Below are 18,344 nucleotides of genomic sequence, written 5' to 3'. Positions count from 1 at the left end.
GTAAATCACTGAGATTTAAAGGTGTTTTTCCCAGACTCAGTCCTGGGATGAGATTCCCACCTCGCTCCCGGAGCGCTGAGCGTCGGGAATCGCTTCCCGAGCCTGCCAACAGCTCCACAGCCACATCCCCCCTCCGAACCCATCCCGAGGGATGCAGGATGGGCCCCGCACTGTCCATGCCCCCGGGGAGGCAGCAGAATTCCCCAGGGAATCACCCTTGGGAACAACCAGTGTAGGAGATGGCTCTGCCCCGCATCTTCCACCCCAGGAGGAGCGAACTGTGACTGATGCCCTGGGTGGAAATATCAGAGTGATCCCAGCTCCAAAGTCCCCACGGAACATTTGGTGGGAAGTGGATGTGGATCTCTCCATGTTCTTCCCCGATTTTTAAATTTTTTTTTAAATGATCTCGGTTTTCTAGGGTTAGGAAAGCCTCATCTTTAGGGATCTGCCTCTCCCCTGGTTGTTTGCTGCTCCTCAGCACGGAACTGAAGGAACGTGGGACCCGCTACAAGCCAGGAGGGCAGGAAAAATGCAGGGAACGAGGGAAGAAACCCTCTCCTGTAAAATAATAATTTTAAAAAATCCTCTTTAGGGATCTGCCTCTCCCTGGTTGTTTGCTGCTCCTCAGCACGGAACTGAAGGAACGTGGGACCCGCTACAAGCCAGGAGGGCTGGAAAAATTGATTGAAAGAGGGAAGAAACCCTCTCCTGTAAAATAATGATTTTTAAAAATCCTCTTTATTGATCTGCCTCTCCCCTGGTTGTTTGCTGCTCCTCAGCGTGGAGCTGAAGGAACGTGGGACCCGCTACAAGCCAGGAGGGCAGGAAAAATGCAGGGAACGAGGGAAGAAACCCTGTCCTGTAAAATAATCCTTAAAAAAAATCACGGGGAAGGGCGCCTTTCCCCGTGCCTGCCCTCCTTGCTGGGCTCCAGGCTGCTTCTCCTGCCTCTCAGCGCTCCAAGGCATCTCCTCAACTTCCAGCCTTTCCCTCCAGATCCTCACACGCTCATTCCCATGGCTGCAGGACGCAGCCTGGACCCCCCAGCCCCGCTTTTTGCTGCTCCCTGGGGCTCGGAGGGAGCCGGGGACCATCTGGGTCCCTGCCCGGCACCGGCGAGGGGAGGGCGGTAGGAGGGACCGGCGGGGCGGGGAGGGGACAAGGATGCTCCGGGGGTGGCTCTTCGCTTCCCCGCCCGCCCGGAGCTCGCAGGGGCTCGCCTGGAGGATGTCTCACCCCCTCGGCACAGGTAACTCCTGTGGGGGATGCCGGGGGATGCCGCAAAGGGGAGGAAGGGGCGGCGATCCGGCTGGGATTGGAACAAAACTTCAAGGGGAAAAAATGGGGTTTGGAACAAAGCAACAACAAAATAAAAGAGGATGCGGGTTTGTGCGTGATGCTCGGAGCATCCTGGGGGTGAGCCCTGCCCTGAAGTTTCCTTGGGAAACACTCGCAGGGCTAGAATGCCGGGGGCGGGAGGCTCTCGGAGCCTCTCTGCTGAGCGCGGTGCTGATGATGCTCGGGCTCCGCGGGATGCCTGGGCTCTGCGTGGTACCCGGGGTGCTGCATGCCGCGGACCCGCTCCCGCTGCCGCCCCGTGGCTACCCACAGCCCGTGTGTGGCCACTGCGTGCCCGGAGCGGGGATTTGCGCTCCCGGCTTTGAAGTTTGCGTGTGCCACGGGCAGGGGATGCATTCGGCGGGGGCTGTGCCCACTCCGGCGCCGTGGCTCGTGTTGTCGCATGCACAGAGGAGGCTCTGCAAGGGATTAAATGTATGGATGCAGAGGAGAAGTGCAACAGCACACAGCTCGGCAGGGAAGCACGATCCACGATGCGTTCTCTCTCCTGGAAAAGCACATGGAGATGCTGCAGGCAGCCCGTGCTCCTTCCCAAGCGGAGAGCGGCTTCCCTGCAAGCATCCCCCGGCAAAATGCGTGTCCTTAAGGAGACTTGGGAAGCGGCTCCCTGCCGAGCACGTGAGATGCAGCCGCAGCAAGAGCTGAGAGGGGTGGAGGGGGGTGGTGCCGGTGGGCGAGAGGATGAGGGGATATTCGATTTTCTTCGCCCTGCTTGTGACAAGATGTTCTGGTTTGTCACTGGAGGTGTCACTGCTGGGCGAGCGCTGGTGGCGAGCTCGGAGCATGCTGCTGAGGGCCAGCCCCAGGAGGTTTCTGGAGCAGCACCTTCTCCTGGTGGAGAGCGCAGAGCAGCAGCGGCCGGCTCGGGAGCGGCTCCCGAATCCATTCATGACTGAGGAACCCCCAGCCGAGCCCGAGCTGCCGCCCTCCAACCTCACCAACGCCACCGACTGCGGCGAGGAGATCCTGCTCTATGGGGACACCGAGAAGGTCGTCATCGGGGCCGTGCTCTCCATCATCATCCTCACCACCATCGCCGGCAACGGGCTGGTCATCATCTCCGTGTGCATCGTCAAGAAGCTCCGGCAGCCCTCCAACTACCTGGTGGTGTCCCTGGCCGCCGCCGACCTGTCGGTGGCCTTCGCCGTCATGCCCTTCGTCACCATCACGGACCTGGTGGGGGGCGAGTGGCTCTTTGGGAAGGTGTTCTGCAACGTGTTCATCGCCATGGACGTGATGTGCTGCACCGCCTCCATCATGACCTTGTGCATCATCAGCGTGGACAGGTGAGGCAGGGCCGGGCTGCTGCCCTGAGCTCAGGTGGGCTCTGCTGTTCCGGGGGGTTTTGGGGAGGTTGGGGGCTGCTAGGGTTGTGTTCCTGGTTGGATCAGTGCTCCTGGAGGTGTTTTTGGCGGGTGACGAGGGTTTTCTGTGGGAGTTCAGTGCCTCGTTCCCTTTGGAAGAGCTGGGCTCAGGGTGTTTTCTCAAGTTACTTGCCCAAGTTGCTTCCTTAGTCTTCCCCCTTTTGGGCAGCTGCTTCACATTGTTCCTGAGGAACAGCACCTGACCTTCTCCATGGAAGGTGCCTGGGCTATGAAACCATTCAAGAAATCAAAAAAAAAACCAAAAACCCAGAGGCACATTGGAAATGCAGGTTCCAGGGCTTCTGGAGCCAATCCTGTGGGATTTTGTGTTGCTCCCTGGACTCGTGCCTTGGCTGAGGATGCCAGCAGCTCCCCACACCCCATCCCAAAATCCCAAACCCCCCGGTTTAGCTCAGTGAGCACATCTGTGAGGATTTTTTTAGCTTCACCTCCCACACCTGGAGCTGGGAGGGAACGGCTGAGCCTGCCTGGCAGGGTGGCCAGGCTTGGACAAGTCAGCACCTTGGTGGCTCTAATTTTAGCAGCTGCGTCATCGGGGCCATCGCGCTGACGAGCCGGTGGCTGGGGCTGACGTCTGCTGCCTTCTCGGGGGTCGCTTTGGGCTGAGCTGGCACTGCTGGGCTGCTTTGGGAGCAGCAGCTCAGGGAAGGGACACTGCCCACATCTGAGATGTGCCCTTCCAGCTGTGCCACCTCCCTGGTCACCCCTGCAGGTGTGACAGCGGGTGACAGAGCAGAAAGGACAGAGAAAATCCTGCTGCTGCTTGACATCCCCCCTCCAGAGCAAGCCAGCAGTGATTCCTGCTCCAAAACCTTCATCCCCACCAGCCACTGCTCCCCTGGGAGCTGCAGATCCCAGCCCTAGGCAGCTCAGAGCTGCTGGTAGACAGAAAAAAACTGCCAGGCCACAGGCAGGGTTCAGCTCTTCTGCTGAACTTGCTGTATTTTAATAATTTTCCTGTAGGGAAAAAAAGCAGGTGTGCTCAGAGCTGGCAGGAGCCTGACTCTGTGAGAGGGAAGGGATGAAATGCAGGAATGAAATGTGTCAGTGCTTCCTCCCAGTGGGTGAGGAGCAGGGAAGTGGCTCCACACTAACCAGACTGGCTTTGCTTTAAAATTTCCTTTTCCTTTTCCTTCTCCCTTTTCCTTTTCCTTTTCCTTTTCCTTTTCCTTTTCCTTTTCCTTTTCCTTTTCCTTTTCCTTTTCCTTTTCCTTTTCCTTTTCCTTTCCTTTTCTTATTTTCCTTCTCCTTTTCTCCTTTTCTCCTTTTCTCCTTTTCCTTCTCCATTTCTCCTTTTCCTTCTCCTTTTCCTTCTCCTTTCTTTACTCCTTTCTTTTCGCTTTGTCTTGCCTTCCCTTTCCCCTTTCCCCTTTTACCTTTTTATCTTTTTCCCTTTTCTCTTTTTGCCTTTCCCCTTTCATTTTTCCTTGGCCAAGCATGTCAGCAACTCTCCCCACCCCATCCCAAGTCCCCAAAAATCCAATAGATGCAATCTTTTTCCCTTTCCTTCTCCTTTCCTTTTTCTTTCCTTGTTCTTCTCTTCCCCTTTTTTTTCTCTTCCCGTTTCCTTCTCCTCCTTTCCCAACCAACCAATCCCAGCCCATCTCATCCCATCCTGTGGAGAAAGACTTTTCCAAGCACACACACAAACAGGAGAGATCTTTCCCCAAAAGAAAGATCTTTCCTCCTCCATCGTGTCCCTCCTGTCCAGTGTCACTGCTCCAGGGAGCAGATCCACATCCAAGGACACCCTGCAGGCACATCCTGACTTTGATGTCACTTTGTCCTTCCTGGGAAGGAGGGAGGGAAAAGCTGAGTCCCAAGAGGTTGTCAAAGAGCCTGAATTTTCTGGCGTGAGCTTGTCCCTCATGTATTGGCACAGGAGCTGCACCGTGATCAGTTTGCTCCCAGAACTTCATCCTCACCACACCACAGGCCCAATGGGGAGGGTGAGTGGTTGCAGGGCAGCTGCCTGGAATATTTCCAGCTGGGAAAGGAGAAAACCAGCAAGGATTGAGCAGAGGAAAGGGACTGGACCAACCCCCAGCTGTGCCCACCCAGCTCTGTTGCAGGACAACCTGCAAGTGGAGGGGGCTTGTAGGGTCAGTCTGTGCTGGGGCTTGAGGAGGGAATGGGAATTACTGGGATGTCCTCTGGTGCATATTAGAGGAGGAGGTGACTCAAGGATGCCCAGGAATGGGCTGGGAGTTGTGTGAACCATCCCAGGGCGGTGTCTCAAGCATCCTGTGCAGCATCACTGCTCCACATCCACCCAGAATGCTCAGGCAGTGTGTGGAGGTGGACTGAGGATCCAGGATCATGCCTGGATTTCCCTTTCCCCCCTGAGCCTGGGACAGGCAGGATTTTTCATTTGACTCTTGATGGGAACATCTCTAAAAGCACAATTCTCAATTTCTGTGCTGATACAACCAAAACCCAAAAGCACAAGGAGACCTGAGCTTGCAGAATCCCTGAAAAACCTGCTCCAAAAGAGATTAAATTGTTATCTCAGTGTGACATCAACCCAAACCTCCTCCAGTGACGGGGACCAGCTCTTCCTCCTGCCCTGTGAGGAAGAAGATGAAAAGCTTCTGGGAAATAGAAATATTTCCTCTGGTTCTGTCCTGAATCCAACTTGGTCAGCACTGTCAGGCCTGTTCCTGCCAAGGAGGAGACCCTGGTTTTATTGATGGCTGAAGTGTCCTCAATATTTTGCTTAGCTTAGATGGAAAAGCTACTTGGTTTGCCCAGGATGATGAGGACTATTAAAATGTAGGCTGCTGTTATTGATTATTAATGCCGAGGGCTTCCTAAAAGCCTCTCGATTGAAGCTGGTAGAACTAATCTTGTCTGAAGCGAGATTTGATTGATTTCCTTTGAAATCAGAAAAGAAAAATGCTGGAAACATCCATCTTCCTCTTATATTTTCCTTATGTAAAAGCCTGCCAATGTTGCAGATTTTTTAATGTCACAAACCAAAAACAATCCACCAACAAAAAAATCCCCTCTTTTGGCTGCTCAGCTTTGATGAAACTCTCCATAAAAATGCCAAGAAGCTGACAAAAGGAGCTCCCCAAAGCCCACACATCACTTCTGGCATCCCTGGTGGAGAAAAAACTCTCCATCCATTTCCCAGGCAGCTCTGCTGGGGCTCTCCCCTGTCCCTGGCAAGTATTTTCCACCCAAAATCAGATTATATGCTCCAAATTGGGGTCACCCTCAGTAAAAGGATGCCTCCCCAAAGTAGGTGGGATGAAAACTGCGCAGCATTTTGCTGGATTGCCTTTCCCATGTCCTTCATCCAAATGTTGCCCAGGCTGGGTAGATCCCTGCTCTGTGTCCGGGATGGATCCCTGGGATGCTGCACCAGCTCTGACTCAAGGCATGGGCAGGTGTAGCAGCCTCCAGCTGCCTTTTGTTTCCTCCTCTCCTTCAGCAGGATGGGGCAGGAATGGCATCAGCTTGGAAATCAGGGAAGGAGCTTATTTTGGCTGCAGAGGAGGCATGGAATTGTGGTAAAACAGTGGGGTCGAGGAAACCCTGATTCTGAGCCTTAATTCTGGGCTCATTTGTCCCCCTGTGTGAGTGGAGATTCATCTTTTCCCAGTTCACCAGCTGCAGGATAGAGAAAGGGGCACCTCGGGGAGGTTTGGGTTGTTTTTATTTTTTAATCCCTGGCATAACTGAACCCAACAATTGAAGGGAGCCTACAGGGAAGCCACAGAGGGACTTTGCATCAGGAAATGTAAAGACTGGATAAGGGCAGGGTTGGATGGGATATTGGGAAGGAATTGTTCCCTGTCAGGGTGGGCAGGCCCTGGCACAGGGTGCCCAGAGAAGCTGTGGCTGCCCCTGGATCCATGGAAGTGTCCAAGGCCATGTTGGACAGGGTTTGGAACAACCTGGGATAGTGGAAGGTGTCCCTGCCCCAAGGGTGGAACTGGATGGGATTTAAGGTCCCTCCCAACCAAACCCAACCCAACCCAATCCAACCCAACCCAACCCAACCCATTCCATCATTCCCATTGAGAGTAGAACAAACACTCTGAACTGGCTCATCCGTGGGGTTTGCTGGTGCAGCCTAGCCTGGGGCAGATCTCCCTCCCCACAGGCAAAGGGATCTGCAGGATCAGGGATGTGGCAGGAATTTATTGCACCCGGCATGAGTGCCTGCATCCTCAGCCCAGCACGGTGGGGGCCCTGCAAATCCACACCAAGTGCCTACAAATCCTAGGAATTGCCTTTTGTTACCTGATTACCCTAAACTTGACTAGCAGCATGACACACACAAAGAGAAAAGCTAAAAAAATTTCAAAGGGAGAGAATTCCACTCGAATTCCACCGCCTGTCAGCGCCACCTCGCCTCCTGTAAACACTGCCCTGTTTTGAGGGCTCGCTGCTCGTTTCAGAATTATTACAAAGACCTCAAAACGGCCCCGTTTCCTCCAGCAGCAGCAGCAGCTGCACGAGGCACCCGCGGATGAAATGTGTCAGCTTTGCCTGCTCGTTAAACCGCGTCACCGAGCGTTCCCTCGGCTGGCGCCTAAATTCCTTGGAAGTTTCAGCAAATCTCAGGCGGATCAGCTTCCAAAGAAACCCGGTAACAGCATGAGAGAGGGTGGCACACAACTCAGCATGGATTTATTGGCGAAGTTTGTAGCTTGGATATCCAGAGGGGTGATTTCTGGGGTGTTAATTTGGGAATTCCAGGAGCACAGCAGGTTTTTTTTCCCAGCTTGGCCCCATCAAAGGCCATAAGGAGGGAATGGGTTGCTTGGAGAAGCTGTGGATGCTCCATCCCTGCAAGTGTCCAAGGCCAGGTGGGATGGGCTTGGAGCCACCTTGGATAGTGAAAGGTGTCCCTGCACATGGCAGGGGTTGGAAATGGATAATCTTGAAGATTCCATCCAACCCAAACCATCCTGGAATTCTCTGAACATAGAAAATTTTGGTTGGTTCTTGTGACTAAGGCCAGCTCAAAAAAAGAATACAGAGGAAAATAAGGAAAGAACAACTCAGTGAATGAATTCAAAATCATTTTATCAGGGAGGCAGGGGAGAAGACTTTAGTCTCTCAATTGATTTAGCAGCCAGGAGGGGAGGAGAAATTAGATTTTTTTTTTTATTTTATTTCCATCTTCTAATCTTAGGGGATGATCTGGAAAAGCGAAATAATCAGGGAACAGAAAATCTCCTAACACAGTAAAACTGACTGTCAGAGAAAAATTATACAGCAGAGGTAAAATTCTCCACAGATATTTTCCATTTTTTTGTTCAGCTTTTAGCCAAAAATACTCATAGAGCTGCTGCTCTCACTGCCCCTCTGGAGTGACACCTTTCATCCAAGAACATTTAAGAGGTGCTGTGTTCCTGCCTAAAAATTCCTGGCAGCAGGAGATCGGAATCAAAAAGGCTGTAACAGAACAGAAATCCATATGAGTGGCTCGAGGTCTTTGCTGGATTGATTGGAGCTGAGTAGCAGGCAGATGTTTTCCAGGGGGAACGTCGGCTGACAGCAGCCAACTCCCCCTTTGATTTATTGCTTTACAATTCTAATTTACCCACAGATGACAATTTCTTTATCACACAAACCTCTCCAATAAAAGTCAGGATAGTTCACGTTTACACCCCATGGCACAACCAGGAGCTGATGGTGGAGCCTTCAGCTCCTTTTAGGCAAAATAATAAGGTAACTCCTAACCCCAGGGGTCAGGATTGGGGAATCTGTGGGTCACCAGGTGGTTTGGGGATCTCTTACTCCAAACTCCACTCGTTTTCCTCTTGAGGGAGAGCTGGACTCCATCACTTTGGCAGCCAGTGAGCACATGGCTCCAGCTGCTTGGGTCATTCCTATTTGAGTTTCTAGAAGTCAACAACTTTCAGGGAGTTGTGCAGAGCCACAAGGTCCCCCCTGAGCCTCCTCTTCTCCAGGCTGAGCCCCTTTCCCAGCTCCCTCAGCCATTCCTGCTGCTCCAGACCTTTCTCCATATCCATTCCCTTCCCTAGACACTCTTCAGCCCCTCAATGGCTTTCTTGTCATGAGGGGCCCAAAAACTGTCCCCAAACATCATTGTCCACTCTCCAGCTTTGCTTGCAGGGCTCATCCAGACACATCTTTAAGTCTTCCCAAAGGCAAGATTATTTCTTGGTCTCCCAGGGCCATCTTAGCTGCAGGTTGTATTTTTTCACCAACAAATAAGAGAAGGCTGCAGTGTTTCCCACTTCCCATTAAGCACTGCTAGGAGTTATTCCTTTCATCTGGAATCAGTCCTGTGGCACATCACTCTGAGCATCACCCACCCCACTCCTGGGTGTCTCCTTGGGAAGGGCAACACTCTGGAGTGAGTTATGTGCCATGCCTGGAAGCTGTTACGTGTTTTCTGTGCAGAATAGTTCTGGTGGAAAAATAAAATTCTTAAGGCATTTTTTATTCCTGAAAATGAATACTTTTTAAAGTATTTTTATTGCCCGGGAGATCATGCAGAGTTCAGACTGCACTCAGCAGTTCAATGACACCTTGTGCTATGGACACCCCATCCCAGGAAGTGTCCAAGGCCAGGCTGGTCAGGGCTTGGAGCACCCTGGGATAGTGGAAGGTGTTTCCAGGGAGTTTTAATGGGATGGTCTTTAAGGTCTTTCCAATCCAAACCATTCTGTGATTCCATGCACGGAGTGATTGCAAGAAAGTGAGGAACAAATTGTGGTGTTTAGTCAAGAGATCCCATGCCTGTGGAGATTTTCATTTGACAAATCAATTTCTTGTCCCCTCTGAGGGCCAAAGTTCTCTCACAGCTGCCCAGGAGTGAAAACCACCCCAGAGCCACCCACTCCTAACCCGTGACAACTCCTCCTCCCCGCAGGTACCTGGGCATCACGCGGCCGCTGACCTACCCCGTGCGGCAGAACGGGAAGCTGATGGCCAAGATGGTCTTCATCGTGTGGCTCCTGTCGGCCTCCATCACCCTCCCTCCCCTCTTCGGCTGGGCCCAGAACGTGACGGTGGAGCGGGTGTGCCTCATCAGCCAGGACTTCGGCTACACCGTCTACTCCACGGGCGTGGCCTTCTACATCCCCATGGCCGTCATGCTGGTGATGTACAGCCGCATCTACAAGGCGGCCAAGGTCAGCGCCGAGAAGCACCGCTTCATGAACTTCCCCAAGCACTACGAGGAGGAGGGCGTCTACTGCCTCGAGGCCTCCAGCCGCGCCCACCACAGCTCCCGCCGCACCAAGGCCGTGGAGGAGTGCGCCACGCTCTCCAAGCTGCTCCGGCAAGACCGCAAGAACATTTCCATCTTCAAGCGGGAGCAGAAAGCCGCCAGGACCCTCGGCATCATCGTGGGGGCCTTCACGTTCTGCTGGCTGCCCTTCTTCCTGATGTCCACGGCGCGGCCGTTCATCTGCGGCATCCGCTGCAGCTGCATGCCCCTGAGGCTGGAGAGGACTCTGCTCTGGCTGGGCTACACCAACTCCCTCATCAACCCCCTCATCTACGCCTTCTTCAACCGGGATTTGAGGACTACTTTCTGGAACCTGCTGCGCTGCAGGTACAGGAACATCAACAGGAGGCTCTCGGCCGCCAGCATGCACGAGGCCCTGAAAGCCACGGAGAGGCACGAGTGCATCCTGTAGTGCCTGACCTGCCGGCTCCTGCCTCTCCATGCCGGGTTCCTCGCTTCCCTGGCCTCCCAGGGGATGGCAGGAACCATCCAGCCCCTCCAGACGTTGCCACTGAGGGTGATGGTCCTTTCCTTCACCCCGTGAGGAGTCACAGTGTTCCTCACCCTGGGAACAAGTGGAGGGAACTTTGGGAACAGCCCTTCCTTCTCACTCTGTCCCAGGTGGGAGCAAGACCTGGGGGGTTCAAGGTCTACCAACGACTGTGGGCCAGTCACACCACCTTTCTGTGCCTCAGTTTTCCCATCTGTTATTAAAGTTAAAAAAAAGAAAAAAAGAAAAAAGAAAATAAACCCTCCAGCAACTAACCAAACTAAAAAAAAATTCTAAAACCTTGATAAGACTGTGGCTCTCCACCTTCAAAAAGGGCTCTAAGGTCTGTGGAGGGCACACAAAATCCTGTGTAAAGACAAAATTGGCTGCACTTCTCTGTGGAATCTGACAGCAGCTCCGTTGTACATCCAAGCCCCTGTGCCATCCCAGCTTATCTGAACCCTTTTTCCCGATGTAATTGCATTTCACACCCTGAGCTCATGTCCAGGTTTGCACGTCAGAGCAGAAATACCAATGACCCCATTTCCCCCCACACTGTAGCACTGCAGCACTTGAAGGAGATGGATTTGGAGGGTGAAACACAAACGAAAACGGAGTTTCCTTTATGGTTGGATAGGGAAGTTTGACGCCTCCTGCTCATGAGGGCAATGATCAGAGAGCAAAGTCAGTTGTGTTTATTGGGTTGTACTGTAATTCATTCCCAGACAAGTGACGTGTGTTCATCATTTGTGGCTAATTGACTCCATAAAAGCACGCTTTGGTTGACAACAGAAAAAAACATATAATTTCCCTGACAGCTTTACGGTATTTCGGTATGATGTCCAGCAAGCTTGAAAAAATACACTGAATGATGTTATCTTTTTCTAAAAAAAAAAAAAAAAAGAAAAAAAAGGTTTGGTTTCCTTATTTTGGTGTAGAATCTTTGGTCTCTCTGACTTCAAAGTGTCTCTTCACTTTTTTTTTTGTGGTGGTGGGACTTTCTTTCCTCATTATCAGCATTGTAGTGTCAAACTTGCAGTCCCACAAACCTTTGCCCATTTGCTCATAGAATCATAAAATCCCAGCGTGGTTTAGGTTGGAAAGAACCTCAAAAAACCATCTTAAAAACCATGGGCAGGGACACCTTTCACTATCCCAAGTTGCTCCAAGCCCCGTCCAACTGGGCCTTGAATAATTCCAAGATAATTGATGTCTGCTCCAGTTTTTGTTGAACATCTCTGGGGGTTTTTTTGTCAAATCCAGACTGCTCAGAGGCTCAGGGAAAGTTGTTTGTAGTCCTCTTTTTACTCCAGATTTGCTTTCTCTGGCATGAGTGGTGTAGTCCCACCTCTGCACCACCAGGAACTCTGAGGCCTCCCTCCATATCCGAGCTGGGTGTTGGATGTCCTGACTGCTGCCAGGGCTTGGCTTAGCAATCAGTATTTCTCCTGTGATGTGTCTTGTGTTCTCATTTGGCCTCTTCTCAGCAGCCATTTTGACCCTGTCTCATTTTAGACCTGCTTTTTCTAGGGATACCCAATGAGATTTCCAGTTTGGAATGGTGGGTGACAGCAGGGAAAGTGGCTCGAGCCCACTGGGAATGTCCTGAGGGACTGTGAGGCTGGACACTGCAGTGTGCCCAGATGTTCCCCGAGCTCCTGTCCTCACAGATGGACTCAGAATTGCTCAGAGGAGCAGGGGAGGTTGTCTGCTGTCTCCAGAGGGAGATGTTTTAATGATGTTTTAAGATGAGATGTTTTAAGACAGAGCAGAGATTTGAAGGAGAAGCTTATTAGGAATGATCCTAAATGATTGAACTGGAGTCCCACACACCACATCTGTAGGGCACACTCTGACTGCCCATCTCAGGACCTTCACTAAACCAACCCCTTTTTCTCCCAGAAAACACTCCAGGCCAGCATCTCCTCTGCCACAACATCTCGGCAGCAGCTGGCACAGCTTCTGTCCTGCCACGGGGACATGAAGCTCCTGCAGGCTCCAGTTTCCTCCCTCGGCTCCTTCCCTGCCCTTCTGACAGAGCTGTCTGCAGGAAAACTGACCAGCTGCTAATTCAGGCTGTGCTGGCAGGGTGGAGAGCCCCAAGACAGCTCATTTCACATCCAGCACGTAACAGAATCTGGTTGTGCTGCTGCAGTGTATTTATTGCTGTGCCTAAGGTCATTGTTTCACTTATTTTCTGTGTTAGGGGTCTCTTAACTGCCTTAAAAAATAATAGTTCTGTTTGATTCCTCTTAACGTCCTTATTCTGATGGCATTTTTATCACTCCTTGGAAGTATTCTGCAACAGAGCTATGACACAGTGTTTCACTTTTTAAATGAAATCGTACAAATAGCTGTTTTTTCTGGTTTGAGGGTTCTTCCAGAATTAAAAGTATACAAGAAAGAATAGGATTCTGGATGCTCCAAACTCCAATCTTCTAAGCAAAATGGTTTGTCTCAAAAAAATACCAGTATTTGCCTTGACTTGGAATTGAATGTTTTGTTGCACTCAAGGCATACCTGATAAATGCTTCTACAGCTTAAAATGAAAATAGGAAGGAAAAAATTTAAAAGGAAAGCTTTCTTCCCAGAAACAATTCCGGAAGTTTGCATCCAAAAATATTTAAAGATGACAGCTCCACTAAAACAAAACATTTTGCTCCAAAAAATAATGAGATAGGCTGCTTTTCCCAGCAGTGATTGACTCAAGCTTTGAGACATCAGCCTAAACCCTGGCTTTTTAACTCCCCAAGATTAAATTGTGTTTGGGTTAAATAAAATAATGTGCGTCCAAAGACACCAGGGCCTTTTCCACACACGAGTGAGCACCAACCATTTAGTTAAGCCAGTCAAGATCCCTGTAGATGAGTTGCTAAATCATGCTGAAAATACTCCGTGGGTTTTATTTTTTTTTTTTAATCAGACAGGAATCAATGCTTTTGGCATCTGCAAAAAATAAAAACCCACCCTGGCTTAAAAATAAATCTGAGCCATTTTGAAACTGATTTTAGCACACACACACGTGTGCCTAAGCAAACTATGAAGAGAAATTAGCCCTGAAAGAGTCCATATTTAGGCAAAAATTTGAGCTCGGGGAGAAAATCATCAATTTAGGAGGGCGAGAGAAACTTTTGTGGACAATGAGAGATTCCCAGCAGGCCAACAGCAAGACAGTGGGAAAAAATGAGGAGCCTCGGGCAGAGAAAATTGAACTAATTCAGGCATTAAATGAGTAGGTCTCAAGTCAGCTTTTTATTCCACTCCCTGTGCAGGGGAAATACAGGAACGCAGGCAGGGAGATCTGGGGAGAAAAGGCAGTTTTGAGAAACCCTCTGTGGGGGGTTGTGGGGTTTTGATAATGACTGAGCAAAGCCAGGCAAGAGATGTAAAGCTCAAGTAGTAAAATACTGGTTTTCTCCCCCCAAAAAATGAATATCCCCACTCTGAGCCCAGCACTTCATGGATTAACAGGCTGAGCTGGGGATGTGCAGGACAGCTCAGCAAACCCACCCTGTACCTCATCCCCTTGGGAGTGCTGCCACCTCCTCCATCTCCTGGGGACAAAGGAACCTCAGCCACATCAGACTGGAATCTGATCCAACCTGGAGCGCAGACCTGGATTCTTACAGAGCCAGATCAACAGAAACCTTGTGGAATCCTTCCCTGTCCCACCAATTAAAGGTTCAGCTGAGCCAGGAAGACTTGGAATGTTTAATAACCTCCAACACCAGCTCTCCTTCCACTGTCTTTAATTTTTCCCCACTCTGTCATCCCGAGGTAACGAGTTCCACAATTTAATTACTTTTTAGGTGAAGAAGTGTTTCCCTTCCCTCTTTTACACCACCTGCTGAGCTCTTTAGGCTCTGGCTGATCCCTGCCTCAAGAAGTACAAAAATTGTTTATTTTTCAATCAAATCAAGACTAAAAAGGGAAAGGGGATCAGCCCTGTTCACCCTCTCCAGCCCAGTTATGATCTTGCAGCCCTTTGCCACGTTCTTCCATTTGAAATAAAAATCTGTTCAACCCATGGTACCTTTTCCAACAATAGGAGATACTTTGGGAAAATTATTAGGACAAGGACAGCCTGGATTGTGTGCCTTCCTACCCTTTGCTGTGTTCAAGGCATCAAACCATATTCAGTTCAGGAAATTCCCTGTTCATCCATGATTTCTGTGCAAGGCTCAGTGCAAGCCCCCGTTTTTCCACAGGGAATGCCCAGTATTTCATCTGGGATTGGATAACCCCACATCAGAGCCCTGCATGAGCCCTGCTGAGCTTGGCAAGCAGAAGGATGATGGTGGCAACTGAGGGGGATTTTGGTCAAATTCAAATCTCAGCTTCAGGAACCTGACCTGCTTCTGAACCTGACTTTGCTTTGAGCATGGCACAGATTCAGAAGCCTCCAGGCTGCCCTTCCAACTTCAGTATTTTAGGATTTGGATGATCTGTCTAATTTCCCACTCGATCTATCATCCAGATTTTTTTGGCAAGATGATTTACAGATCTCCGACCTGCCATGTGAAAAATCTGCTATTTTGAGTCTCCTGTCAATAAAACTGAAAGGCAGCCACAAGACACTTTCCACCTGTGTCCTTAGGCAATAAATGGGCTTTTATTCTTTAATTTATTTTATCTGGAAATTTTTCATACTCACTATGCAAGATCTTTAGTAGCCCGACTATTCCTTTTCTCCATCTTGTGCATCACTCTGAGATGGAGTTTAAGCAAAACCCCAACACCACCAGATGAACAGGCAGGTCACTGCTTTAAAAACATCACGTTGAGGCAAAAAGTGGGTATTTCATAGAACCACAGAACGATTTAGGTTGGAAAGACCTTAAATATCACCCCCTGCCACAGGCAGGAACAGCTTCCATTACAGCAAGTTGTTCCAAACCTCATCCAACCTGGCCTTGAGCACTTCCAAGAAATTTTTCCAGCACTGGCACCCAGGGAAGGAAGCAGACAGCTCCGCTCTGGCAATTCCACTTTTTTTTTTTAATGACAAAATCCTCCATGTAGAACACACAATTTCAGGAGATAGCAGGAGTTAAAAGATGGTATTATACAAATGCTTTAATGTGTGAAGAGCTGGACCTCCCTTGCAAATGAGTGTGGAACTGGGTAAGTTTAAGGTCCCTTCCCACCCAAACCATTCTGGGATTCTCTCAGGTGGAGCTCCATCGTGGCTTGGTGTCCCAGGAGGGGGGACAGGAGCTTTCTCTGCAGCCAGAGGGAGGATGACACAGATACAGGTGAGCTTCACACCCTGTGAATGCTGGACAAAAACACCCCCGGGGTGGGCATGAAAAACCCATCCTGGAGATGGTCCCTGTCAGAGGCTGATGTTGCCACCACCACAGCTTCTCTAGAAGCTCCCAGGATTTCTGTGCTAACCCTGCTGTGTTCCAGCATCCAAGTGCTGAACCCACCCCTCCAAGGGGGCAGACTATTTATTTATTTATTATTCTTATACTTTTTTTTCCCCAAGCTCCATGCTATTTGCTTGTAATTAAAATTACATCTTTTATTTATATTGCCACTGTGCAGATTCTGGCTTTATGCTGACAAGATCTTGAAGCCTTAAAGGGTCTTTTCACTCTTTTCCCAACACTTTTCCACCACTAATCCCAGACTATTTCCAGGCTCAGATCCGGGCAGCCAACACACGGCGGGTGTTTTCCTGCTCCTCCCACCAAGCACACAGACCTTGGACAGCAGCAGCAGGACTCTGCTGCTGCACTACTTGGCAAAGAGCTGCTCTAGCAATTAAAAAAAGCAAAATCTTCACAGGCTGCAGCATGTGCTGTGCTTGGGGGCAGCTGGAAACTCCCAGCACTTGTTCAAGACAATGAAAATTAACTCCTTCTGAGTGATGAGAAAAGCTGCCTTATTTGCAGCCACTTCTCCAGCTTCTTTCCCACTCTCAGCCTCACATTTCCGACCCTTTGAGCATGATCAGTGGTCTGTTAACTCAGCAATTAGGAGTAGAGGGAGGCAGAGAGTGGCCAAGTGCCAGACACTGGGTGACAGCGTGTGACAACGCAGCCGCAGCCGCGAGCTCGTGAATCGTGAGCGCAGCTCGGGAGGGCTCTGCTGGGAGCCTGGGATTCTTCTGCTCAGTGCAGACAATCTGAATGGCTCTGTGCACTTCCAGACTGTGAATGCCTCGGTCACTCCACTCCCAGGACAAAGCTTTGGGCAGCAGCTGCTGCCATGTGGTGGGGTGAACGTGTCCAGATGAACCGCAGCCACCTCTCGGGAATTGGTGCCTGTCTTGGTTTGGAAAGAGGAGTCTGCTAAGGAAGGCAGGAGCCTCCCTGAAATGGAAAATGTAAACCCCCTCCGAATTGCTATAAATTTTAAATTAAGGGGGCCCTCAGGCAAAAATATGGGTGCAGGAATACCAGTTCTTTACTAGGGTGTGGTAGTTTCAGGGTCCCCAGATGGAGGAGGAAGGAATGAATCTGACTCCATGTTCTTAGAAAGCTAATATATTATTATATTATATTATATTATATTATATTATATTATACTAAAACTATCCTAAAGAATAGAGAAAGGATACATCAGAAGGCTTAACAAGAATGATAATGAAAACTCGTGACTTCTCTCCAGAGTCTGACACAGCTGGACAGTGATTGATCTGTCTGATTAAGTAAAAACAATTCAGATGAAACCAATCAAACAATGACCAGTTGGTAAACAATCTCCAGACCACATTCCAAAGCAGCAAAACAGGAGAAGCAATCAGATAATTACCGTCTTCATTCCTCTTTAAGGCTTCTCAGCTTCCCAGGAGAAGAAATCCTGGCGAAGGGATTTTTCAGAAAATATCGTGGTGACACTAGGGAAGAAAAGAGAGAAATAAAATAAAAATGCAGTAAACTAAAACAACATTGACAGAATCAGAACACAACCCGACACCCTGTGGGTCAGGGTGTTGGCAGCAGTCCAATTGGAAATGTGGGTGCAGCCCTCCTGGAGTGTCAGGTGTGGTTCTGCTGGAGCAGGGATCCTGTAGAAGGGTGTAGTCTTCCTCTGAAGATCTAGTGGAAGGGACAGCTGTTCCTCTGGGAATGCAGTGGAGAAGCCACTGGATTCTCCACTTCCAGTGGAGAAGCTGTGCTGGTGTTCCAGAATCCAAGATTATATCCAGGTAGGAATGCTTGGCTCCTCCCTCTGGGCTCCCATCTCCCAATGGGATGCTGTAGTTCTTATCAGCCATGCAGTGACATTCCATAGCCTGTTATCAGCAGATGTGTCCCCAGAGGAAGGAGTGGGTGTGGAAGAGATAAGGAAAACTTCCCACTTGACAGAAGACAATGGCCATACAGATGGCAAATAGAATGCAATTTGCTTGGCAAATCCAAGACAGTGCCACAAAAAAAAAAGGATACCAAGCTGTTAGAGAGTGTCCAAAGGAGGGCTGTGAAAATGGTGAGTGGTTTAAAGGGAAAGCCATACCAGGAGTGGTTGAGGCCTCTTGGTTGGTTCAGCCTGGAGAAGAGGAGACTGAGGGGTCTGGAGCTCCTCCTGAATAGAGACAGCTCTGATCTCTGCTCTCTGTGACAGTGACAGAACCATCTGGAGCTGTCCCAGGAGAGGTTTAGGTTGGATATCAGGGAAAGGTTCTTCCCCCAGAGGTGCTGGCACTGCCCAGGCTCCCCAGGGAATGGGCACAGCCCCGAGGCTGCCAGGGCTCCAGGAGAGTTTGGACAACGCTCCCAGGGATGCCCAGGGTGGGATTGTTGGGGGTGTGTGTGCAGGGCCAGGAGCTGGATCAATGATCCTGGTGGATCCCTTCCAGCTCAGGACATTTTGTGGTTCTGTGGTAAATTAGAAGCAATAAGAGGTGATGAATGTGAAACCTGTGGTTTCCACCAGT

General features: G+C 50.1%; 1 protein-coding gene across 2 annotated transcripts; it reads left to right on the top strand.

Moving 5' to 3' along the window:
• The first annotated feature begins 1,162 nt into the window (after positions 1–1,162).
• Positions 1,163–11,362, top strand: LOC135299717 (5-hydroxytryptamine receptor 7-like). Of its 2 annotated transcripts, none has more exons than XM_064419067.1 (3): positions 1,163–1,252; positions 2,107–2,648; positions 9,607–11,361. In XM_064419067.1, exons 2-3 carry the CDS (start codon positions 2,146–2,148, stop codon positions 10,376–10,378), a joined length of 1,275 nt encoding a protein of 424 aa, XP_064275137.1. In that variant the 5' UTR covers positions 1,163–1,252; positions 2,107–2,145; the 3' UTR covers positions 10,379–11,361. The 2 variants fall into 2 exon arrangements, with proteins under 2 accessions (XP_064275137.1, XP_064275136.1); XM_064419066.1 differs by lacking the exon at positions 1,163–1,252 and adding an exon at positions 1,323–1,419 and having other exon boundaries at positions 9,607–11,362.
• Positions 11,363–18,344: the final 6,982 nt, after the last annotated feature.

The sequence above is a fragment of the Passer domesticus genome, chromosome 4 (assembly GCF_036417665.1).
Source record: "Passer domesticus isolate bPasDom1 chromosome 4, bPasDom1.hap1, whole genome shotgun sequence".
In the NCBI taxonomy this organism is placed as follows: Eukaryota; Metazoa; Chordata; class Aves; order Passeriformes; family Passeridae; genus Passer; species Passer domesticus.
The sequence above is the reverse complement of the archived record's forward strand: the minus strand, read 5'-3'. Positions and strand labels throughout refer to the sequence as shown.